Source organism: Tiliqua scincoides, chromosome 1 (genome assembly GCF_035046505.1).
Source record: "Tiliqua scincoides isolate rTilSci1 chromosome 1, rTilSci1.hap2, whole genome shotgun sequence".
Lineage (NCBI taxonomy): Eukaryota > Metazoa > Chordata > Lepidosauria > Squamata > Scincidae > Tiliqua > Tiliqua scincoides.
In genome coordinates, this window is record NC_089821.1 from 121,530,738 (window position 1) to 121,556,227 (window position 25,490).

Consider the following 25,490-nt stretch of genomic DNA (forward strand, 5'->3'; position numbering starts at 1 on the left):
GAAGAATCCATTATACAAACAGAACTGGGCAATAATGTGGGTGTAACTTGGGACCAGACAGTTCTGTCACTGTGAGGGAGACAGGAAAAAAAGGCAGTAATATCCTCCTGAAAAGCCCCCAAGCGCTACGAAAAGAAGCTGCTGGCAATAAAGTCTGATAACACAAGGAAAAAGGCTGACATTGCTTGATTTCAACTGGACAATTTTGAGTACAATCCAGAAAAGATATAATTATTCTGAAGCACAGTTAAGCACACAGTCTGGTGACATTCGGAAAATTTTAAGCATATTCTTTGAATGGCACACTGTACTTTTGGTCTTCTCTTCTTCCTCCCCCATAAGGGCATTTCTGTCTCAGGGGGTTTATGTTGTCACACAGTGGATGCCCCAGGCTCTACTGACTGAGCTGAAGACCAAAATGAGGTTTTATTTTCCTTTATTTAGAGTCTGTAAGGCAGTGTTATTCAAACTGTGCAGCGCGGGTCTTTAGGGGGGCTCCAGGAACTGAAAGGGGAGGCACGGGATGGCCTCTCGCAGCGATACAGTCACACCCCTGGGCAGAATACGAGCCCGTCTTCTGGTCTCTGTGTCTCAGTCAGCTCTCCCTCTCCGTCAGCTGCGAGAGTGGCTGCTGCTGCGCCGCCCTCCCTCCACTCCAAGGCTGCTGCCTTCTGTGTTCACTGCATGTTGTTTGCAAAGCTCTCCTTGATCCCTGTCTGGTTGGTTCCTAGTTCCCAGCCTGGGATCACTTCTCATCAAAGTGAAATCTCTCTTTTCAACCCCTCCCTCTTCCACTCCCCCCTTTCGATCTCCAAACCTTCCTGCTTTCCTCCCCCTCCCCTTAAAGTTGTTTCCATGCAGTTGGCAAAGTTGGAGGGGAGAGACAAGCACACACTTTACTTGGCCAGGAGCAGAAAAAGGGTAATGTTTTGAAAATGATTTATTAACCTTATTGTTTGACTGAAGAGGAAAGGCTGTTATTTTTAAAGTGATGAATCTTGCTATTTGAAGGGAATACTTATCAGCCATTGATAAAGTGATTGCCAGCCCAATCCTATCCACACTTTCCTGGGAGTAAGCCCCATTGACTCTCATGAGACTTACTTCTGAGTAGACATGCATAGGCTTGAGCTGTGCATCTCCTAGTATAGGAGACAAATCAGCTTCCTAAGCAAACCCTTATTAGCTCTGATATATTTTCATGGTCTATTTTTGTTTTTCCCACCAGCTGCTGGAAAAATTTAATTTCATTAAATTAATAAAGGGTTCAATCCCATCCAAGGAGAACGGGAGAAATGACTAGTTGGATTGGGGTCCACAGGGGTGTGTGTGTGTATAATGTTGGTCAGACCAGTTGTTCACAAAGTTCATTTGATAAAACCATTCTATTGGTATGCTTACAAAGTTAAAAAAATGAGTCTTCCTGGACCAGACAAAATCTACCTACTCCAGCATCCTGTCTCCAACAGTGATCAGCAGCTGATCATTTATAAAGCACGTATATTGCTGTGTATTAATAATATATTTTTAAGATCTGCATTTAATTAATGATATGATTAATATAATTAATATTAATATAGTTAATATTTCTGGCCACTTCCTATTTAATGCTGTCACTTCCAGCCCTCAGGAACCTGATGGGGATTCATGACCAACAGCCACGGGGGTCAAGGGAGCCACTGGCTGGAAAAGTTTGAGTACCACTGCCATAAGGGGAAAAGATGGGGAAGTGAGTAACAACATCGGAAAGTAGAACACAATCCTGCTGCCTGATAGGTTTATTCACTGTGGTTTCTGCCCCAACTTTCTTGAAGTTGTCTTCTATTCTTTCTCCGCTTTTCTGCCAGACCCCTTCATTCTCCTTTGTCCCCTGGCCACCCGTTGCCCTCCTCTTTGGAGGAGGCACAGGCCTCTTTGCACTCATGTTCTCTCTCTCTCTCTCTCTCTCTCTCTCTGTTGCTTCCCCTTTTCTGGTTCTCTCCCTCACTTCCACTCATTTCTTACTCTCTCTCACTGACGTTGTACTCTTGCATGTGCCTCTTTCTTGCTGGCTTCCATTCCTTTGTCTCTCTTGCTGGCTTTATACTCTTGCTGTCTCAATCCATTCTTTCTTTCTGTCTTTCTTCCCAGCTTCATGTTCTCATTGCCTCTCACTGCCACTTTCAATTTCTTGCTCTTTCACCTCCACTCCTCTCTCTCACTTCCTTAAGCCTTCCCCCAACAGCTTCAAATCCTTCTCTACCTTATAACTGCTGATGAGGTTCACCTGGCATTGTCACTCTTTGGATCACATCCTATGCTTGCTTTCCTAGGAGTAAGGCCTATTGAACACAGTGGGACTTCCAAGTAAACATGCATAGGATTGTGCTGTTAATGTTTTCCAGCCAGCCAAATGATAACTACCCCATATTTAGTGAGTCTGATAGATATGTTGCAATGTTTAACTATTTGTTTAGCTAGGCTTCAGTAGTCACACTTGGAATTATGTCCCTGTGAGCTGGGCGAAGTAGCTTGCAGAGAGAACTTTGTACAAATCGATGGTAAGGCCACACCTGGAGTATTGTGTCCAGTTCTGGTTGCTGCATTTCAAAAAGGATATAGTGGAAATGGAAAAGGTGGAGAGGAGAGCAACCAGAATGATTACTGGGCTGGGGCACCTCCCTTATAAAGAAAGGCTACAGTGTTTGGGGCTTTTCAGTCTGGAAAAGAGGCACCTGAGGGGGGACATGATTGAAGTATACAAAATTATGCAGGTGATGGATAGAGTGGATAGAGAAACGCTCTTTTCCCTCTTACGTAACATCAGAACCAGGGGACATCCACTAGTTGGGAGAGTTAGGATAGACAAAAGAAAATATTTCTTTACCTCGCGTGTAGCTTGTCTGTGGAACTCCTTGCCACAGGAAGTAGTGATGGCATCTTGCCTAGATGCATTTAAAAGGGAATTGGACAAACTTCTGGAGGAAAAGTTCATCACAGGTTACAAGTCATGATAGTTATGTGCAAGCTCCTGGTTTTACAGGTAGGCTGCCTCTGATAGTCAGATGCAGGGGAGGGCACCAGGACATATGTTGTGTCTGTTGTCTTGTGTGCTCCCTGAAGCATTTGGTGGGTCACTGTGAGATACAGGAAGTTGGAACAGATGGGCCTTTGACCTGATCCAGTGAGTCTCTTCTTATGTTCTTATGGGCCCTGAGACAGTGGTTCTCAAACATTTAGCACCGGGACCCACTTTTTAGAATGAGAATCTGTTGGGACCCATCAGAAGCAATGTCATGACTGGAAGTGACATCATCAAGCAGGAAAATTATTTTTAACAATCCTAGGCTGCAATCCTACCATACTTACCCAGGAGTAAGTCCCATTTACTATCATTGCTAAAAGTATATACATAGTAGCTTGTTAAAAGTACAGATCTGTAACATTTCCCCAAATGCAGTCACATACATTTTAGCATCAAGTCTGATATATCAAAAACAAAATATTGAAATGAATGGGGACCCACCTGGAATTTGATTGCGGCCCACTTCGTGAGTCCCAACCCAAAGTTTGAGAAACACTGCTTTAAGATGTTAGAGGTTAGAACAGTGATTTTCAACCTTTTTCGTACTGACAAGGTCCTAAAATTGTCAAGGCACACCATCAGTTTTTTGACAATTGTCAAGGCACACCATGCTGTTGATGGGGCGCTCACATCCCCATTGGCCCTATTAACAAATGACCCTTCCCCCAAACTCTTGCAGCACACCTGTGGACCATTTGTGGCACACCAGTGTGCCACGGCACAGTGGTTGAAAATGGCTGGGTTAGAAAGTAGACCACATCCGTGGACTGCTGGCTAGTTCCTGGAGAACCAGTTTTTGCTTGCTGCCATCTGATTCTGGCAGAGAGTGCTGAAATAGATAAACCCTGCCCGGATATATGAAGGTACTTCTCAAGTACTTAAGCAGATTAGTTGTGCCTTAACTTAAAGAAACTCTAAGTATACACTTATTTGTAAATTTTAAATACAGTATAACGTTGGATCATAAGGGTTCTACTGAAACAAAAATACGAGACCTAAGTTGGCCCATCCCATTTAGAATGTTTGGATAGAGGGAAAGTTTGTCTTAGGTCCAATTCTATCCCCTGCCATGTTACAGCATGCAGCTATGCCAGTGGAGGCTGCATTGCAGTGCTTGCTATGCTGGGGGAGGAAGGGAGCAATTTCAACAGCCTGCAGTAGAATTTAACTGCAGCTTGCAGTTAAAATATTTTTACTTATCCCACAGTAGACTGTCAGATTGCCTATGGGTCTCCTCAGACTTACGCCACCCATTTTGCTGGCACAAATCTAAGGAGAGCCAGGGGGCAGGACAGACAGAAAAATAGGGTATATGATTTGGTGTGTGTGGTTGCCACTGAATCCACCCCTTTCCTCCTCAAACATACCCCTGGTTCCTCCTACAGCATGACCTGTTACTCCCCCTCTTTGCCCATGGCCTGTTCCCAGTGCCATCTTTCCAGTGCCTGCAGAGTCTCCTGGTGCCATTGCTGCATGTGCTGCACCTCTCGCTGTCAGCAGCTGCAGCCCAGTAGTGCACAAAGCAGCCTGACTTTCATGCTGTCAAAATGGACCTTGTGCTGGGAGAATGCTAGTTCCAGCAGCACAAAGCCCCAGTCAGATTGGGACCTTAGTCAGGATGTTGGACTGGATGTTCTCTGAAGCTTAAGAGAAGTGGAAACATGGAATAAAAGGTTGCAAGAGAAAACATAGTTGTGGCTACACTATTTTTAAAGTACACTGGAATCAAAGTTTGCAAGAAATATACATAAGAAATCTTGCATCTCCATTTTAATTTGGAGATGACGACTATAATCTTATGAAGGCTTAAACTATTATTATTTCAAGAAGAACAAAGGTTTTTATAACTATTTCACCCAGTCACTATATATCAGCAGCATCCAAGAAGCCAGATGTCTTAAGAAACTTTGCTTGTGTGTCACCTTTTGCGACAGTTGGAAAGTGGTTAGTGTTGTTGGAACACTCATTTCAGCGGCACTAGGGAACAATTGAATTGAGGCCTTAATTTGTTTCAGTGACTCTCAGTGCCCTTAGTATTTCTGGATCCTTTAAAATGTGCTGCCCAGTGTATTTTTTCAACAGTGTTTTAAAAAATTCATTAAAGCCCAAATGAAGCAGGCTGACATACGGTACCCTGTTAAATGTTAAGGACAAACCATAGAGATCAAAATTGGGGCTCTAATGCAGAATGTCTTATATGGAAAAGCACTACCAACACATATAATAATACTGTAAAATGCAATTACTGTAATTTTGCATTGCTACCCTCTATGCAGCATAAACAATCTTAAAGTCACCCTTTTTAATACATGTCATTTTGTAAAATGACATATTTGCAAGCTCATATCTTAGCTTTGAATTGCTAATGGTGGTTTTTTCCTTCTACATTTATATTCAGATTGTGCTTGAGTTCCCTTCATGTTCTTACACAAGGCACCTTATTTAATTAATTAAAATATTTATATCTTGCCATTTCACCAAAAAAATTGCTCAACCTTGTCCACTTCAATCCTGCCTAACTTTCTCTGAAAGGAACTGAGAGACATTAATGGTGTCTGTGATAGCTAGATAGGAAAACCTGGACATCTTTGTCTAATGTATTTTCCTTTTAAAATGTTATTAAATATTTAAAATGTTCATTGTACTCAGAATTGTACAGCAGCACGCACTTATGCACCCGCATGCACTTCAAGAAGAAGAACAATTCTGATTTAACTCTAGACCTCCAAGTCTTGATCAATAGCCTCATTTTGTTTTTTTGTTCTAAACTCCTGCCACTCATCAGTAAAAAGAACTTTCTGTTCTTTGAATTTAGTCAGGAGAATACATTTAAGCCCATACTTTAAAAAACGAGAAAGAATCGTATTGGTTTTCCATATTGAGTGATTAATAACTTTGTTGTGGTCAACATACATAAATGGTTTATATTTCCCATATTTAATCTTCACAGAATGATTAGGGAGTCTAGACCATTTCTTTCAGACACATTATCTTGCAAACATGAAACATGTACAGTATGCCGCTGGTACTCAAACTTCTCGGGAGTAAATCTTCTGAGATAAGACTTTACGGGGGAGGGGAAGATAGCGACACAATCCCCAGGATTGTGCTGCTGCAGGAGAAGAGAGGCAATTTTTAAACTTGCTATTCCTGTTGCTGGGCTCCAGGGAGTGCTCTGCAGGGTTCCCCACAGCTTGTAAAAAGTGAGAGTAACAATCACAACCCACTTCTTGGTTGCGATCGCAAAACCAGAAGTGGGTCGCGATTGCAACTTTCACTTTCTACAAGCTGCAGGAAGTCCTGCAGAGTGCCCTTCAGGGCTCCCCCATCCCCCCAGATCCCAGCAGTGGGTAAAGTAAGTTTAAAACAAGTCCCCCCTTTCCCCTGGGGATCGCGTTGCTGCTTTCCCCCTGCCCCCTCTCTTAAAGGGAAAGGGGCAGTGTTACATGGGCTGTTGGGTTGCGACCCACCCGTTTGAGTACCAGTGCAGCATGCTATTCATTGTAATATACTTGTCTGACAGCACAATCCCATGCATGTCTACTCAGAAGTACGTACCTTGTGTTCAGTGGGGCATACTTCCAGGAATGTGCCTAGATTGCAGCATTAGGCACAAAGCGTATTGCAGATGTAGAGTTCGGCATATTTCTGTCTTCTCTACCAAGCATTTCCCTGTAGACTTTGTGCAAAAGATGTCCATAAGGAAACAACTACAAAGCAGGATGTGAAAATAGGCAGATGTGCTAATTCACCTCCCATATAGTATTTCTCATCAATATGAAACCTCACGATTTCACTATGGAACAATGGCCTTAAATCTGTTCTTGCTTCCAAGAGTTTCAAGCAGGAGATGGCATTACTGTTACGCGGTCCTAGGCAACTGGCAGAGCAGTACTTTGTAAGGGGTAATACCTTTTTGTGAAAGAGTATGCAGTCAAGGTTTTACATTTCCAATACTACCAAGGCTGTCAATGTTTCTGCTGCTCAGAAACAGCTGGGAGCAAACAGATCGCCTGGTCGTAGAGAGAAGAGTAAGTTAATAGCAAAAGATCCCATTGATAGCACAGGCCTACAAAATTGAGAGTCAGAAAAGTTTTTCCCAAACTTTATGTTGGTTTGATATGAGTTTGGGGTGCCAGTTCCAAAAATGGCATCTGTTTTGCCCTATCACGTCTAGTTTTGGAGGTATAGTACAACCTGGTTAGTGAATGGTTCAAGCAGCTTCCTCGTGAGGAAGCCATGGTGTACGCTTCCTCATGAGGTAGCTGCTTGAACCATTCACTAAAGAGGCTATGCCGTGTCTCCAAAACTAGACGTGATAGGGCAAAACGGATGCCATTTTTGGAATTGGCACCCCAAATATACCCAGGAATTGGTGTAACATTTAAGGAAGCAAAATGTGTGTTGGCCTGTGATAGTTAGAGGCAGCAGGCAAGGATCCTAGTGCCTAGAAACCAAGCATGCGATCCCCCATTCATTAGGAGCAAGTTGCAATTGCCCTGAGATGGGTAGCCAACTGGCAAATTGCATTTGTTGAAATCTGAGACTGGTAGCAACCATAGCATGGTTGCAGCATGTGTACTCTTTTGCCCACGACCTAGCCTTAAAATGCCAGAAGTGTTTTAGAGGGAGGGGAAACATGTAGGAATGATGTAGTGTGGCAGGACTTTTAAAACTTGAATACTGTATTTCAGAAATTGCATGTGCTACTACCTACTGTTTGATAAGAAGATGGTCCAACTGCATTGGAGAGATCAACTATCTTTGGATTCTTAATATACATTTTCAGCAACATTCAGGTCCTTGCAGTGTCCTCCATCAGAGCCTTTCTGCCTCTTCCATCCATGAATCAATTCCCTGGACTTCAGTTCCACTGCTGTTGCAGAATACAAGATTCTGTATTCAGAATACAAGAATACGTGAGGACCCACGTAGGAGTGCTTCTGTTATGCTTTTGGAGATTTCTGGGTAGGGTGTGGCACCCTACACAAGGGTGTTGGGGTTTATTATATGAGTGTTGATGCTGGTTGTTTAGTGGGCTGATAGCTATGTACATACAATGTATGTATGCTGATAGCAGTGCAAAATAAATGGTCATGGTAGTTCATTTTGCAAACCGCTCTCTCACACTCAATACTCCCACACAAAAGTGTTCATATCAGGAATTTCAGTTGCCTGTTATGGCTGTAGTGTAGCTGGATTGAGCAATTTTCAGATCTATTAGGTTCTCATTTTGTCTCATTGTTTATTTTTTTGTTCTCATAGTTTTATCTGTCAGTTCCACCACCATACCTGTCGCCTTTAGATGAAGTGGGAAGCAATTGCCCTTTGCTTTATTGTCTGTACCCAGCACAATCTTCTCTATTTCAGGGAGATGTGCTGTATTTGCATTATAAGCTTTTCTTGTGCTTTTTGGGAAAATAGACATGTGCCAGCTGCTTAGAAGAGGACAAAATGAACAAAATCAGGCAATACATTTGGGAAAGTTGAGGTTATATAAGTACTAAAAGCTAAAAATGACCTGCTGCCAGTATTTTTCTCTCTGAGGAACACACTTTTTTTTCCTAAACATATAAAGAATATATATAAAACCAGTATCTGTCTTATGTTTTGTTACTTACTGGTATTTGTAGCATTTTGGAAATGTCTCTAGGGCCTGGTTTTGGACATGGACTGACAAAAGAGAACTTTATGTGCACTTCAGCATGCATATCTGTCAGAGATGATATCGGAACATGTCTCATGTGAAAATAGAGTAGAATTCAAACAGAACACGTATACAGGATCAAATAGACATAGGCTATGATGGCGAATGAAGGATGAAAAATCACAGAGCAGATGCTTGCAGTTCTGTGACATTGTCCTTTGAACACGAATTGGAATTACCCGTTTTGGGCCCAATCCTATCCTTCTTTCCAGTGCTGATGCAGCTGTACCAATGGGGAATGTGTGGTATCCAATGGTGGGGGGGGGGCAGTCAAGGAGACCTCCTTAAGGTAAGGGAATTTGTTCCCTTACTTTGGGGCAGCATTGTGGCTGCATTAGTGCTGGAAAGATGGATAGGATTTGGTCCTTTGACACTATAAAACTCTGACACTCTGAGTATTAATCGGTTGCTTTAAGAGTTGGTCGAGTATGGGTTATTTCTCCCTTCTGATGCATTAACAACATTTACCAAAAATGCCTTCATTGTTGAGGGTCATCCCTTCTTGTTTTTTCATTCTTTCTAATTGTTTGCTCTCCTTCAGTCAAAAAATCATACAGGCTTATGTATGTGGCAGATCGGCCTTTTTCTCAGCTTCCAAATAACTTTACTGAACTTTAACGTTATTGAATATGAGAAGTCCTATACTGGGCAAGAAATCTGTAATGAGTTGCTGTTAGTGGCTTCCCTGCCCTTGGTTGGCATCCTGATTGTGAAACATTGGTGCAGGATATCTGTGTTGTTTCTTTAGGGTTCAACTCTCTGTAGGACTCAGGCCAGGGGTTTCCTGAGAAAGAGAGGCCATCTGATAGGAACCATTGTCAATGTACTGGATAAATGCAGCTGCCTGGACACCTGGCAGTGAGTCCTACCCCCCCCCCTTCTCTCTGTACACTTGAGTATTGGACTTGAACTGGGAAGATTCCAATTTAAATTCATATGCATTCATGAAAGTGATTGGGTGACTTTGTCTCATCAGTATGTCTAAACATAACCTATCTCAGAGAGTTGTTGTGAAGCTAAAGCAGGAACAAACCCATGGATGCTGAACAACTTAGGCCCAAATCCTAACCAACTTTCCCACACTGATACAGCTGTGTCATTAGGGAATGTGCTACAGTTGGGTGGCAGTGATAGAGGCCTCCTCAAGGTAAGGGAATGTTTGTTGCCCTTACCTTTGAGCTGGAAAGTTGGTTAGGATTGCGCCCTTAGTCAAAGCATAGGACTACACATATGATTTAACACATGAATACATTGCATTAGTCACACGCTGTTTTCCTTGATTCAGAGAATGGCAGAGGTGCATAAGGTTGCTCTGGATTCTCCTTGACCCGGGGCCTCATTTGTCCTGACATGCTTGCTGCCACACCCCTGAACACCACTTTCTTTCCTAAATAAGAAGTGCCTTTTGAGAAGAAGGGATGGGATACTTTGGAGAAGATATCTTTGGGCAAGAGAGTAGATGTTCCCAGTTACTTCTGTGCAAGACTCTTTCCTATCTTCCACTCTAAAATTTAGGAACATGTAAATTGTCAGGCATGTGCTGGGTGGGAAGGCCAGCTGATGAGGCAAGTTGCAGGGGGAACGGCAGAATTGGGTTGCCCCTTGCCCCAAGTCTGCTGCTGCCTTCCTCCAGCTGCCATATCAATCTACTTCCTTCCCCACTCACCTTGCTCATTCTGTACGGTCCCTTTAAATTATGTTTGTCACAAAGCAGTGGTTCTCAAACTGGTGGGTCATGGACCCACCAGTTCACATAAAGGTTCCCCCGTCCCTTTAAGGGGTGGGGGAAGAGGAGAGGAAGGGAACCGACCCCCAGGATCGCATCCATATGTGGGGGCAAGGGGGGTGCCCCTTGTGACTTGCTTGTGCTTCTGCTTGTGAAGGCAGGGCTGCAGCAGACTGCAGGTGGTGTGGGGAGCCCTGCGCAGCCCTCCACAGCGCTCCCCAAGGCTTGGAACTTTCCCTGAAAGCGGGCACAAAACACTTCCATTTTGCAGGAGGTGCTTTGCGCCTGCTTTCAGGGAAAGTTCCAAGCCTCAGGGATCGCTGCGCAGGGCTCCCCGCACCTCCTGCAGCCTGCTGCAGCCCTGCCTTCACAAGCACAAGTAAGTCACAAGCATCCCCCTCACCCCTCCTTAGCCCTAGCCCCGCAATAACTTACTGAGGGAGTAAAGCTCCCTCAGAGTTTGAGAACCACTGTCATAAAGGATCATTCCGGAAGTAAAGAGGTGAGCGACTCGATTATTCCTGCAGTTTTGGCAGGTGCGCAGCAGCAGCACCAACACTGGCACCTTTCACTACACCAACCATCAGCAAGAAACAACAAAATCTTCAGTTTTTTTAGTTCAAAAACCAGAGCTGTGTGGCTCAGAACATGAAGTTTTGTTTCTAATTTCTATCATATCCCATTTTGGCTCACAACACTCTATTTGTAATAAATAATACATTAGAATACAACATTTTATATCTTATAATTATGTGTGTTCTTCAAGAATATTCTCCCATTTAGATCCACAGAATGTATGCCTACAGCTCAGTGTGTTAATTGTGTGAAACTAAACCCAACTTTGTTTCTCTGGCGTGTTTGCCAACATATTCATTTTCTTCAATGGTTAAAGAAGCCTGACAAATTTTAATTATGCCATAAAAGTGCCATAAAAGGAAATCACCTGTGGTGCTTTTTCAGTGGTGTTTTCCTTTGAAAATGCTCTTTGACAGGCTTAAACAATGTTGTTGCATGGCAAAAATCCAAATCGATTTGCATATGAATGATTAAAAAGAGATTGTGTTGTGTACAGAATCTCCCATTATTAAAAAAGTTCATGACTGAAAATCCAGAAACTATAAATAATTACCCCTGGTGTGGGCCACAACATAAATCTCGTAAACCTGATGGTATGAAGAGAACCAGTACAGAACCAAGTTCTTTATTTCTAGATTTTGGCCAAGCATGTGGTGATTGTCCTCTTCACATTTTGATTTTTCTTGCTAAGAATGAAATGTTCTGGGCTGTATCCTAAGAAAGTTAGACCTGGGTAAATATGGTGATTGGCCCCTTAGACATAACATTGATGACAAAGGACGCCACACTGATGAGTCACTGACTTTAGGATTCCATACCAAACATTTTTTTTCACAAAGATCTGTTTAAAATTCACTTAATATTTGTTTCAGTTGCCAGAATCAGCCTGGTTTGTGACCATCTTTTAGCAGTCTCTTTGCTTCTCTGACTTCTAAGAGGATATCCTTTTTGGCATTTGTACATGACTGCAAGAAAGCAGCCAAAGCCATGGCTTGGTTTACACAAACATATTGTACAATGAAGGCTTACATGATGAGAATGGTAAATGGGCACCAAATTACGCATCAGTGAAAACTGGTTTGACTGTTAGGTCTGCACCCCAGTAAGTCCTGGCTTCCTTTTTATACTGTTCTCTCAGCATAACAGAAAGTGTTATTTAAATTAATTCAGTTAAGTTTGTCACTCAACAAATGCTTTTTTTAAAAGTACTCAGGGAAAAATGCAACTGTGCCCTGTGATTTGACAGTGTTGTTTAACAAAAGAACAGCTTTTGGCAGATACTGTAGAAGCAATCCATGTAAACTGGCTAAAGTGGATATGACATGTAACACAAATTAATTACAAAACAGGTAGAAACACTGTGGCATATGTTTATGTATTGAATAATACTTTGGTTTCACATGAAGACCATATTTTAATGATGGACAACCCCTCTTCACTGGTTCAATTTATAACTGGGCTTGGCAAACTGACCTGTTTTTTTTTTTTGAAAAACTGAAAATTAGCTTTGTTTATTCCAAGCCCATTTATGAACCAAGTAAGACCCTGACACACTTTTCAGTGACATTAATGGAAGCACAATGGGACGTGTTCACCTACTTGTCTTCAGTCCATTACCTCCAGCCCCACCTGCTTCTCTCCAATCCCCTCCCATCTGCTTGCCTGCTAACTTTGCTCCTGCTCTGACACAGGGCCTCTCTCTCCCCTTGTCCCAGGAACCTAGCCTTGGGGCAGATCAGCAGCAAGCCAGAAACCAGGAGCATGGGGGAATTATATTTCTGCTGGGAACTATGTTTCCCAGTGCTTGTGGTGCCTGCTTCACTGTTGTAGAAGCACTGGGGCAGAGGGAGTAGCAGGCCAACTGGAACAGCAGCTAAATGGGTGAGGGAAGGAGAGGAAAGAATAATTGTGTGGTGGGGAGAGAGGTGTTCTGCTTTTGGGTGAAATTTATTATGTATATTTTAACTGCAACAATAGGCAAAAATATCCTGTCAGACAGTCTTGGCCCTAGATTCACAAGCTGCAATCAAATGTCAGTTTTAAAAAAAATACACCTGGGCTGAAACAACTGAGACAAATTGATTTACAGCTGGACTTTTGGCAAATCAACACCCATGTGAATGCTTTTGAGTGATTCAGGTGCCTGGAAAGAGAAGCAGAGATAACATGGCAGGTTGTAAGAACTGAACACTGAGTATTCCTCCTTCATGAGAGAGACAAAGTAGAAACATGATTGTGGGGTCTCATAATTTAGTTTTGACTGATGCTATTTTTCATTGCATTTTTCTCACTACGGATGTATCTGGACATGATAAGAACAATGTTTTAAAATATGGGCTGCAGTTTGACATATATAAAATGCAGAGAGGAAAATTTCATTCAGAGAGGCAGGTGGAAAGATCATGGAACACTTTCCCTGCCCATCTTCCCCATTTCTTGAAACTTATTTTCCACATTACAGAGCCTGTCCCAGCCCCAGATTCTGCTTCAAGCCACAATTTGATTTGAGAAGAGTTTAGGGAGGAAGTGTCAGACTCTTACGCTCTGTCCTTTGCTATCTTCATTGTAATATAAGGTAATGGGTGTACCGGGGACATTTACATTATTTGGACATTTTACCTCTCTGACTCCACAAGATTGAACTTATCTTTCCAACAGATCCTGTCTTGCAGGGTTATCATGGAGATCCAGCATAATGTAGTTTATTTGTTGCATTCTCCCTGTGATGCATGGAGCACCCGCATCTGTGCCCTGCTCAGAATTTAGCCTGAATAAAATTACTGGGGAGAAATAGCATCTAAACAGGCCCTAACAACCCAATCCTATCCCCAGCATCTTCCACCATTCTGCCACATTGACAGAACTTGTGTTGTAGATCAGGATTGGGCTGTAACAGAGCAAGGCATGTTGAAAAATTGGGAATAGGATTCAGTGGGTACCTTTGCCACCAAGACTCACCCACTCCAGCCTGCTTCCCATACTGAATCTCTCCTGAACCATCCACGAACCACCCCTCTGTCACCTTACTTGGACAGGTGGAGCATCTGGGCAAGCCATTTCAGCTACTGGCTCTGTTGCACACAATGGCAGCATGATGTTTCTGCTGTTGCATGGCATTTACAACAGTGGATTAATAGATCTGCTGACATAAATGGTTCATAGTACTGGACCATAAGAATATATCAACAAGTATAGTACAATCTTGCTAGTTTCATGCAGCCCAATGTATTTCCACAAGTGTTGGCAAATTCAGTTTGCACAAGGTTACACTGATATTGAACAAGTGAGAATCAAGGTGTTTTATATATATCATAGATTTATTAAATAAGGTTTTACTCTTCAACATGAGAGTGATTTCTGAGCCAGTACTCTTCCTAAAACAGTTACACAAAGCAATGAACAGCTTAGAGTCAGGCTTGATGTTGCTGTTTATTAACTTTTATTTCCTGTCCTATCAAATATTCTGCATGCATGATTGAAAATTCCTGGGCTTGGGGATATAATGGGATTTATATCTTGAGCCAAAAGCTCATGAAAATGACTTTTATTGATTCATTTTTGTTTACAGTATTTGGGTTTACACAAAAAGTTTAAGTGCTTATAATGGTGGAGTTCTAGCCCTTGAGACTTGAAAATAGCACTAAAGAAATACCAGCTCATAACTAAAATGTATTATCAGAGTGGAATATAATTAAACACAAGCAGCGAACAATTGAAAACTTAATTCTCTCCTCTTTCTATGCCAGCCTTCCAGTATTTCCCTAGACTTTTATTTGGAAATTTGGTTACTACTGGTAAGCTGGCTCCTTCTAGTTCTAGACCTGGGAATTAATACCAAAACATAACCTCTGTTGACCTATAACGAGTACAAAGTCATATATTTGTTTTTATCTAGTTCATTTATTACTCAATCCTATGGGCTTTTTACAATGCTGTATCTCCTTATACCAGTGTTTCCCAAACTGTGGCTTTGGACCCACCAGTGGGTCACAAGCCAGTTTTTGGTGGATCATGAAAAGTTTGTGACATATATTTACAAAAACCTTGCAAGCACCCTTTCCCAGTTTGCAAAAGAAAATTGTAGCAGCATACAATCCAGATGGAGAGACTGCTCTTGTGGTTAGAATGCTAACCTGTGCTATGAGATCTTCTTCGTATCCCCAAATTAAAACGTCACATTTTCCTAATTTCTCTAGTAATTAGTGTTAACCCGGTTTCAGCCTTTTGTCTGACTTGGGAGCCCCTCACTGCACATCTTGCTCTACAGTTCAACCTTCTGGGTACCCTGGAATTACTGTAAAGGTTTGGGGGAGTAATCTTTGAACTCCATTTCTACGGAGAATCTAGAAAAATGACTACATATGCATACTATATGTATGGTCTCTAGCAGCCTCGGGATCACAGGACCCCAGTTATTATTAATTAAAATTTTATTTATTACTATTAATAAATTAAAATATTTCTTTCTACGTAGATCTCTTTCTTTTTTTGTCCAGTAGAGATATGTGGATCCTGATAAATTGTTATTTTAAAAAGTGGGTCTTGGAGCTAAAATGTTTGGGAAGCACTGCCCTATACATCTATAAAAGGCCCTGTGATGTGTGAACATTGTATAGCTGCCAGGCCTCTTGGAATCCCACCACTTTGGTAGCAGCTCTGCACACCTAATTTTGCAAAGCCTGGGCTGTGCTGACCCCCATAAGTCAAAAGTGGGGGGGGGGTGTTATGGGTGGAGAAGGAGAGGGAAGGGGAAATTTGGGGTGGGAAGGGGGAGAACGGGGGCAGATCCCAGTGGTAGCAATTTGAACCAAAGTCCTATACCCTCTTTTCCAGCCTGTCCTGTCCCTTTCCTCTCCTTGGACTTATGCCAGCTATGTAGCTTGCATGGGTCCAAGGAGACCCATAAGTGGTCAAGAGGCCGACCCAGAGGTAAGTCAAAGTATTTTTGCCCCCTATTGCATGCAGCACACACTCTGTGTGGCACAAATGCATGCTATAATGTGGTTGGAAATAGAATTGGGACGCTAGTCTGCAAATACCACACAGATGAACCACAGAGAGAGGTACAATGAACTAGTCATAGCCTGTCGGAACATGAACCCACACAACAGCAGACTAGGAGGCAGTAGAAAAGAGCAGGGAAGTATCTTAAGAGAGGTCAGGAAGTAAGAACAGAGGAGGTAAGAGATAGGATCTGCAGAACGAAGGACAGCTCCCAGGTAACAGATTTTACTTTGACAAGTTGCAGTACCAGAGATTGTACCTAAGTACTTTTACATAATTTGTTTTTAACGATAGACCCTGCCTGCAAGCTCACAATCAAAGAAAGATGGACATGAGGAATGCAGCGGTCTGGGGTTGTGTGTGGGGAAGGCAGGAAGGAGGCATTTTGGGGTGGGGGAGGGCAGGTGTTCCCTGAGGCGGGTGGGGAGCAGGAGGCGGGGCCAGGATCTGGAGGTTACTCCGGATCCTGACCTCATTCTCAGGCAGCATGGAGTAGCCCCTGGCTGCTCCATTCTGCTCAGATCTGTGCCACCTCATCAGGTGGCACAGACCCAAGTAGACCCGTTGAGGCCAGTGCAGCACGACACAGGGTAAGGGGAAAGTTTTCTCCTTGCCTTGGATTGCCTTTGGGATTGCCCCAAAGTTGCACTCTGCCTGCTGCTGCGTAAGTTAGGATTGCGCTGTTAGTCCCTTCATGTGAGTCACCCCAAACTCCCCCTTTTCTGTTTTCCTTGTTTCAAGCTTAGCTTCACTCTGGAGCCCTAGTCACTCCTGGGAGAAATTATGCTTTGCATGTGTGCTATATCTCTTCCACTTGTTCTTTCCCGCTGCACACCTTGCCAGTTTCTTCTGTGATTTTGCCAACAGGCCACCTACCTTCTGTTGTCCTGCCCCAAAGCCAGTCAATCCATCTGGCCTGTTTAAATTCCTTTACCTTCAGGGCCATCCATATGTGGCACCATTGTGTGACCGTGTTTGTCATTTAAGTTTGTATGTTTTTTTCCCTTCACTCTTGCTAATTATAGTAATTCCACACAATAACAGCATTTTGAGCTGATTAATTAATCAGCCTTTCACTATTAATCAGACGTCCACTATTCCCCTTCCCATTCTTAGCACCAGCATGTACAACCAATGCATCACAACCAATGGTCAAAGATTAAGAAAACATGCATGTTGGGTGGGTGGGGGGGGGGGAGAACATTTTCCTCAAAGGAGTTGCTATGCCTTACCACAAATGCTTTGGGGACATGTGTTCCTTGAGGGGTTCAGGCTTGTTGGCCTTTATATAGAATCTGTTTTATTTGGGTCATGAGTCAGTGTTGTCTTTCCCTGGAGGAAAGGGACAAAAGTTCCCTTCCCCATGGCAGAAGTGTTCAAACTTTAAGGCACGAGGGCACATTGCGTATCTGACACAGTGTTGAGGGCCAGAAAATAAATAATAAGTACATGGAGGACCAATGTGCTGAGAGTTTGATTGAATACAATAAGTGGGTGAGGTGGAAATGTGGAGGGGAGCAGAGGGCAAAATTGATTTGCCCAGAAAAAGGGGGGAATGGATTTTGAAGAAGCTTCAAGCAACCTATGATACAAACCTCAAACTTTGTCTCAGTTTCTGCTCCGTTTTAAATTTAACATTATATTTCTGTATATATGTTCCAGGTGTCTCAGCATCGCTATATATCTCATTTAGCCACTAGCTGTGCTGAACGTAATGTAATGTAATAGATAGAATAATTTCTTTCCATTACATTATATTCTGCACCTCTAGTGCCTGAATGTGGTATATACCAGGAAGTGTGTCTTTTGAGTTATTTTTAGTCCTGAGAGGCTGGGGAGGTTCGGGACCGGATCAAATCCTCCCAAGGGCCAAATTGGGCCCCCAAGCCAGAGTTTGGACACCCTTGTCCTAAAGAGACCCCTGGCCAGTTCCTGGCACCAACTGGATACAGTGGTAGTCGCTTTGGCATTGCTGCAGCATTAGCACCAGGAAACTCAGGACTGGACTGTAAGTCACTAAATGAGGCTGGAACGATGACATCTGATATAGTTTCTAATTTTGCAAAGTGAATTGTGATGTGAAATGAAGCTTATTCAGAAGAAGTGTGCAGTTAGATTCAGGGGACAGAGGAAGCTTGTTATCTTCTGGCCTTTCTTCTAAGCACCTTAGAGGTGTCTGGTGAGCCATTCTTGTAAAAAAAAATAAAATATTATTGTTGTTAATAATTCTGGGCAAGAACATCAGTTCTGATGTTTCTTTGAATTTCTCAATATTTCTTACTTCATCAAATTTCTTAAGCAGTTTGTGAGAAAGGTATGAGTACAAACATTTCCATGTTTAAACTAAAAAGATATCCATAAATCTGACTTCCTTTTGAAAAAAAAATTGCTGTCACCCTTCCAACCTCTGAAAAATTCCAACATTGTTTACCATTTTGGTTTCCCCCCTCCCCCCAGTATAGAGTTTGCCACTTTACCATTCATTGAATGTCTTTGTTCTTATTCTGTGAGAAAGGAGAAAGTGGCCACGCTTTTCTTGTGGGAGGAAAATGTCACCAAATGGGAAAGCTTTCTATAGCCTTTCCCAATATATGGCTATTATATTAAACAAGTTCCATTTTGCAAGGTCAAGGTGGATACTTTGAATGAGAATATACAAAATGTGAAAGTTTACAATCAGCTGCCCTCTTGTTCCTGCTATGTAAAATAAATAGAAAGCATTTTCCTATCTCAGGAAACATGTGCTTGAATATCAGTATCAGAAGGTGAGGCCCTGTTTAAGTAAGATTTTCTTTCTTTTCCCTTCACACAAGCCTAAGCATGCAGTGACATTTCAGAATTGGAAGCAGGAATGAGGTGCTGCAAAAGAAAGAGGCAAAGCACTGAAGCTGACATTCAGGCTTGAAAAGCTTTTCCCAGGCAACCTTTCTATACATACACTATACTTTGTGCATTTAGTATTCAGGGCTTGAATTAAATGGAATGGTGTGTCTTCTTTCTCTGAAGAGGAAAAATCTTTAGCTCAAGGTCTTTCATGGCAGGCTCTGTTTCCACTGTTGCCGTCAGTTTAAAAGGCTTTGTTTTAAAGGCCTGATTCTGATGCACTTTCCATTAGAAATTCTATCCCACATAATGAATTGCTGAACATCCCTGCTCTGCTTTGCTAAAGGAAATAAAATTAGCAGTATGTAATATAGGTTGTACTAACTGTCTAATGAAAAATCATAGGTTCCTAAAGATTCCAAAGATTCCAATGAAAAATCATAGGTTCCTAAATTCCAAAGATTTACACTCATTGGTAATAAATAATATATACTCTGTTGGCTACTTGTGCTTTTAATGGCAGCTATGGTTTCAGAAATGCTAATTTTATTTCTGTTAAAATGCTTGGAAATGAGAGCTGCAGGTAAGGTTTTTAGGTTGCCAGCCAGATGATTCCTTTTAACTTTCATTCTGCTGCTGTGGTGGGAGATAGGGTTGCCATGTTTCCAACCTGAAACCCTGTTGCTTATTCCCTTCACCCACCTGCTGGCAAGATAGCAAGGCAGATTTGTCCTGTTCCTGGGCCCATCTAGTCCAGTTTCCTGTATCTTCTAGTGGCACACCAAGGAGCACACTGAGAACAAGATACATGTGTCCTGTTGCCACTCCCTTGCACTTGTCATTCAGAGATAGTCTGCCAGAGATTGCATACAGTCAACCTGACTTCTAACCTGTTATGGACCTTTCCTCCATAAATCTGTCCAATCTCATTTTAAAGGCATTTAGGCAAGGCACCACCCTCACATCCTGTGACAAGGTGTCCCACAGATTAATTATGTGCTGGGTAAAGAAATATTTCCTTTTGTTTCTTCTATCTCTCCCAGTCAATTTTGGTAGATGACCCTGGCTCTGGTGTTATTCAAGATGGAAAAGAACTTTCCTCTATCCATACCATGCATAATTTTATAAGTCGTGTCCCCCTTTGGCACCTTCTTTCTAGACTGAAGAGCCCTAAACTCTGCATCCTTTTCTCATAAGAATGCTGTCCCAGCCCTGTAATCATTGTGGTTGCTTTCTTCAGAACCGTCTGCACCTTTTCTAGCTCCACTATTTCCTTGTCAGATGCCACAACCAGAACTGGACACAATACTTCCGATGTGGCCTCACCGTTGATTTGTACAAAGGCATAATAATATTGGTCATTTTATTCTCAATTCCTTTTTTTAATTATTTCAGTTTTTTTAAAGAATTGATATGAATAATTTTCTGATTCTTTAAAAATAAGAAATAATGTTTTATTACAACAGAAGTGCTTGCTGGTGAATTAGTGATGTTTGCACAATTTCCCAGGCCCAAGAAGGGATAGGATACCGTGTGCACTGGCGCCGTTGATCCTGTCCCCTCCTGGGCCCAATCTGTCCACCCTGCCTCAGTACATCCCTCCCTGCCCTCCCTTATCCCTGCATTACACAGTATAGCACTTACCCACTCTGGTGGGGATCCTCCACTGTGTGGGTGCACATGAGAAGACTTTGGCCTTCCTGCCAGTGGTTGTGGAGACTGTGCTGTCCCAGTGTTCTTTATGGCATGTTTGTGACAGTCTGCGCCAGTGCAGGGGCTGGATAGGATTGTGCCAATAGTCTCTAAAAATGCCTTATCTTGCCAGGGTTGCCAGCAGACCAGAAAAAAAACTCACTCAGCTGCTCCTGCGTTTTCACAAGCAGTTTGAGCTGCAAGAACAAGCAGATGAATCTTTCCACAGTGTTGAAATCATAACACTTGCAGTTCTGATTGCTGTAAGAGGCACAAGATCAACGGATAGTAAAGCTGGCAACCATATTTCTTGCTAGTTCAGGATTGGATCTTTAGTGTGTTACCTAAAGTGTAACTCATGTCTGAAGTAGTCTAAAAAAAGAAATATTTAAAGGAGCTGAATATAAAACATTATTCATTTCTTTGACAATACAGTGCATTTTAAAAATGTACTTACATCAACAAATGCAGATATAGGACCCTAATAAGAAAGCAATTTAACAACCGAAATGATGCTTAAATTTGCCATTTTTTTCTAGCTTGCAGATATTATTCACTTTACACAAGAGATGGCAGAAATCTGCTCAACCGCAAACATCAAGGAAAAGGTAGGATCCCTAATTATATATGGTATACCATATAAACTGTGTGTCTGCCGAGACCTCCTACAGATAACTTAATACTGACCATTTCAGCTTTCCTGAAGGTTAGATATTTTATCAGCTAATCCTTATTAGATACAGTATAAGTAATTGGGAATTTGCAACCCTACTCTCAGTTCCTGCTTCAATAAAGAGACAGAAAATTGCTTCTTGGCACAATAACTCTCTGTTATTGATAGCTAACTCATCCTCCCTTCTTTTTTATGACCATATTGTAATAAAAAGCTTGGAATTGCCTGAACCATAAAGGGAAAACCACACTCACAAACACATGCCCTTGCTGTCTACATCATATATTGCGCAATATTTTCCTATCAATGTTCAGGATATTTTTCCTGAATTTAACTTGTTTCAAGTTGGCAATCCTGCTTGTAGTACCCAAACATACAAATCCCACTTCTTCCTCAGCTAACAGTGTTCCTGAATTCGGTGACAGCTCAATACTACCTTTTGTTTATTAAAAAAAAAAAACTCCTACTTATTTCAGTTGAACCTACTCCATGTGCTAAAATTTGTGTCCCAATTCTGCTTAATTCTCCAAACAATTTCTTTGTCACTTCATTGGTTACCTCTTAGACTGTGTGTGTTTTATTTGGTACCCTCCAAATTGAACTGAAATTGTGTGTTGGACATATTCTGCTCCAATGATGATGGGCTGCCAAGGCTTACCTGCTGGTTGCCCTAAACAACATGGCTTCTCTTCATGGCACAGTGGGAAGGGGTTGCGTTCCTACGCAGCAGTGCACCTGGAGTGCACAGCGACAGGGACACCCTATTCAGGTCTCATGTGGGAGGAGAGGGTCGGGACAGGGAGAGGGAGTGGTACAGGTTGGTCTCAGGGCATAAGCATCTTGATGCTGGCTGATGATGACCTGGGCAGAACAACTGGACGCACAAGCTGAGGGCAAGCTATAGGACCCTTCCTTCCCTGCAGTTGGGCAGAGCAGGCCAGTTACTCCAGTGAAATTTGTCTGGCCTGTCTTGAGGAGGAAGGTCAGGGTGCAATGTCAACCCTCCCCCATGAGCGAGGCCCCTGCAAAAAGGGTGGCGGGATATGCTCGGCCCTCTTTTCTCTCCTGATCTGCCTGCTTCCACTTCCCTCATCACTTCCCACCTGCAGAGGTGCCACATTTTGCAAACATAAAATACAGAATAGAGGAAAATAAACTGAGATGAAGGCTTAGGGAATAAAAAGAAGCCAAAGTCAAAAGAAAATCTTTTAGCAAGTTGATAAGATATTTGAAACATGAGATCCTTTAAGAGAGCACAGCATTTTTTAAAATGCTGTTAAATAAAATGGTAATACATGCAGGAAAGTATCTGTGTTGTATCCAGCACAAGTTTCAAGCTGACTGAAGCTTGGCCTGAGGCAAAGGGAAAAAGTTCCGTTTACCCTGGAGAGAGCTACAGTGGCCCCAATGGGTCTACTTGGATCTGCATCACCTAAAGAGCTGGTGCATATCTGAGCAGCAGTCTGGAGCCACTCCGTGCCTTCCAGGAACTGGTATAATTGCCTGAACCTGGCATCACTTCCCACCCACTCATCCGCCCCCAAACATCTCCTCCCCATGCCCCCCAACCCCGAGCTGGCCAATCTTGGCCAGCGCAGACCTACCTGTCCTTGTCGGCATGAAGGCTGGATCTGGCCTCTGCGGGCCAACACACATCCCTGCACCGGCCCAGCTGACACAAGGAGGTGCAAACATGCTTTACAGCACATTTGTGACCCTCACGAGACATGCACTTAGTCTATGGAAAAAAGCATCTGTGAGTCAAATCCTGAATGTCAATGCAAGTGGAACCTGCAGCCACACATTCATTCCAATCCAGGGGTATTTTTGTGATAAAAGCCATGCTAGTCCCACCTCCAGCACTGTCAGTCATCCTTCAGCAGACTTCTTTTGTCTGCATGTATCCAAGCAGCACTTGCCCACCAAAAGGGGCAACCCCCCCCCCATAGGGACTTACCATTCAGAGGGCAGAAAACTTCCTGGTTTGGGCATATCATGTGATTTGCTCCTCCAACTTTCATAGAGGTTCCCCCTCCTCCCTTGTTTAGCTCTCTTCTTTAACCAGGAAAGCAGTTAAAAATTCATTTCAATCACTGAAAAAATTCAGTTCCCCTCCCTGCTTGAAAGCAGGGAGGATCCCCATAAATTGATTGGCGGAGCCAGCTAACTGATTGCTGGTCATCCAGGATGATGTACTCCAGTGAGAACCAGGGAAGGGAGCCTACAAGCAACACTGTATGCAAATCAATGGGCATGTGCTCTCTGCAGGGCTCCCCGAGTCTTAGAATGTTGAAAAAAGTGATTGCAAACCACTTATGGTTTCACAATAGCAAACTGGAAGTGGTTTGCGATAGCTTATTTTTTACATTCTAAGACTCGGGGAGCCCTGTAAAGGGCTGTGTGGGGCTCCCTGCAACTTCTGCAGCTTGCAGCAGCTCTCAGTAAATAAAAACACCCCTGTTGTCCCCGTTAGGGACATGACTCTGGGGATTGCGTCACTGCTTTCGCCCCCTTCCTCGCAAAGACTTACCTCCCTAGCCATTCAGCAAGCTACCAAGTGCTCATTGAGGTCTAGTAACTTGAGGACTGAAGCTTTAATTGGAGAAAGCGCTCAGTGCCTGCAAGGGATAGAGTTAAGCCTAGAGGGTCTCAGTGTCCCTGGACTGAGGCACTGGCACATACAGGGTGGTGGCAGTACTACTGGACGGGGGGGGCCTTGAGGGCTTTAGGGTTTGAGAACCAAGAACTCTGAGCACCCCAAACCCCCCTAAGTTTGCGACACTCAGGAGTTTTATTCCCAAGAAGTTTGAGAATCCCTGCTCAAAACCACTTCTTCTTCCCATCTGCTCCCCCCATCCCTTGGTGCAGCAGTACACCTGTTGTGCTGCAGTACCCCTAAACCACTCATGCTAGATACAGCCACCCCACAATCCACCCCAATAAACTTGTCAACTGTGTTAGAGATGGGCAGGCTTGTCCTGGAACCCCCAAAATGGCTGTTGCCGTCCTTCACCAGTTTGTAGTTCACATCCTCGGTAGTTCCTCAGATTTACGCCTGCTTGCCTCAGGGCCCCTCCAGTAACCCCTATCCTTGAGCCTCTCCAAATTGTAGTGGAACTGCTCCACATTTTGGTAACTTTGGCAAGAACTGCCTGGATGACATCTTCTAGGCTGTTCTCACAAACTCCTCTTCAACTCCTCTTAACCCCATGAGGAATTTCTCAGATGGTGAGGAAACTCTTTGCCACTGAAAGGACTAGTTGAAGCAGCTGGAACACTGGTTTCCTCCACTGCAAGTCCTTACAGGTCAGTGCAATTCAGTCAAAATTCAAGTCTGGTTTTGCATTTTCCTTTCCTACTCTCTACAAGCAAAAGAGAGGAGATGACTACCTTTTAAAGCCAAAAACAAGAAGAGGATGAGGTGTGGTAAAGGTCTCTGCCAAGAGACAGTCTAGGGCAGGGGTGACAAACATAAGACCGGTGGGCCAAATGCACCCCCTGGAAGCAATTTAACCAGACCCCATTATAATTGGGCTCACCCATATCTTGAATATATGAACAAGATTTGCACCTTTTCTCTTCTGTCATTTACAGCTAGTGAGTTTTTACGCCAGAACAAAGTGCTTATTTCTGGCCAACATCTGCTTAATAATGTCACTTTCGACTTAATGATATCACTTCCAGCCCTCAGCAGGCACCAAGAATGCTAACTTCGGCCCTCTGTATGAAACATGTTTGACATCCCTGGTCTAGGGCACCATCTAACATTCTCTGAGGATTCAAAACTCATAGATATCGGCTACCACAAGAGTTTTGCAATCGTACATTCAAAACCCACGTGGCAGACTCAGAACGCACAGAATAAAAAGTGAAAAAGGTACTTGGCGTATCCCATGGGAAAGCACCTGTGAATAAGAAGCCCGCATGGCCTTTGCATCCAAGTGTGCAGTTATTCCATAAGAAATGCTCGTTTCCACATGGGTTTTTGTGCATTTGGTTTGGGTCACATATTGACGGGCATACTTTGAACTGTAATGATTGTAGTTGGCAACCTTCAGTCTCGAAAGACTATTGATACCAAATCAAGATACCAAGACTGTTGATATTGTAATGATTGATACCAAAATGAACAACAATTTTTCATTGTGAAAAATTAATGAAACATTCTAGTAATGAAAGGCAAATGTCATATTTTATTTTTCTTTAATGACATGGCAGATATAGG

General features: G+C 42.9%; 1 protein-coding gene across 2 annotated transcripts in view; it reads left to right on the plus strand.

Annotated features, from left to right (window-relative positions):
• The window catches only part of SPATS2L (spermatogenesis associated serine rich 2 like), an 80,366-nt gene that overhangs the window by 15,387 nt on the left and 39,489 nt on the right, over nt 1-25,490 (plus strand). For both annotated transcript variants that reach the window (XM_066636120.1, XM_066636100.1), the window contains exon 2: nt 21,132-21,200. In XM_066636120.1, coding sequence (XP_066492217.1) covers nt 21,162-21,200 — 39 coding nt within the window. In that variant the 5' untranslated portion in view covers nt 21,132-21,161. The remainder of the gene's footprint in view (nt 1-21,131; nt 21,201-25,490) is intronic.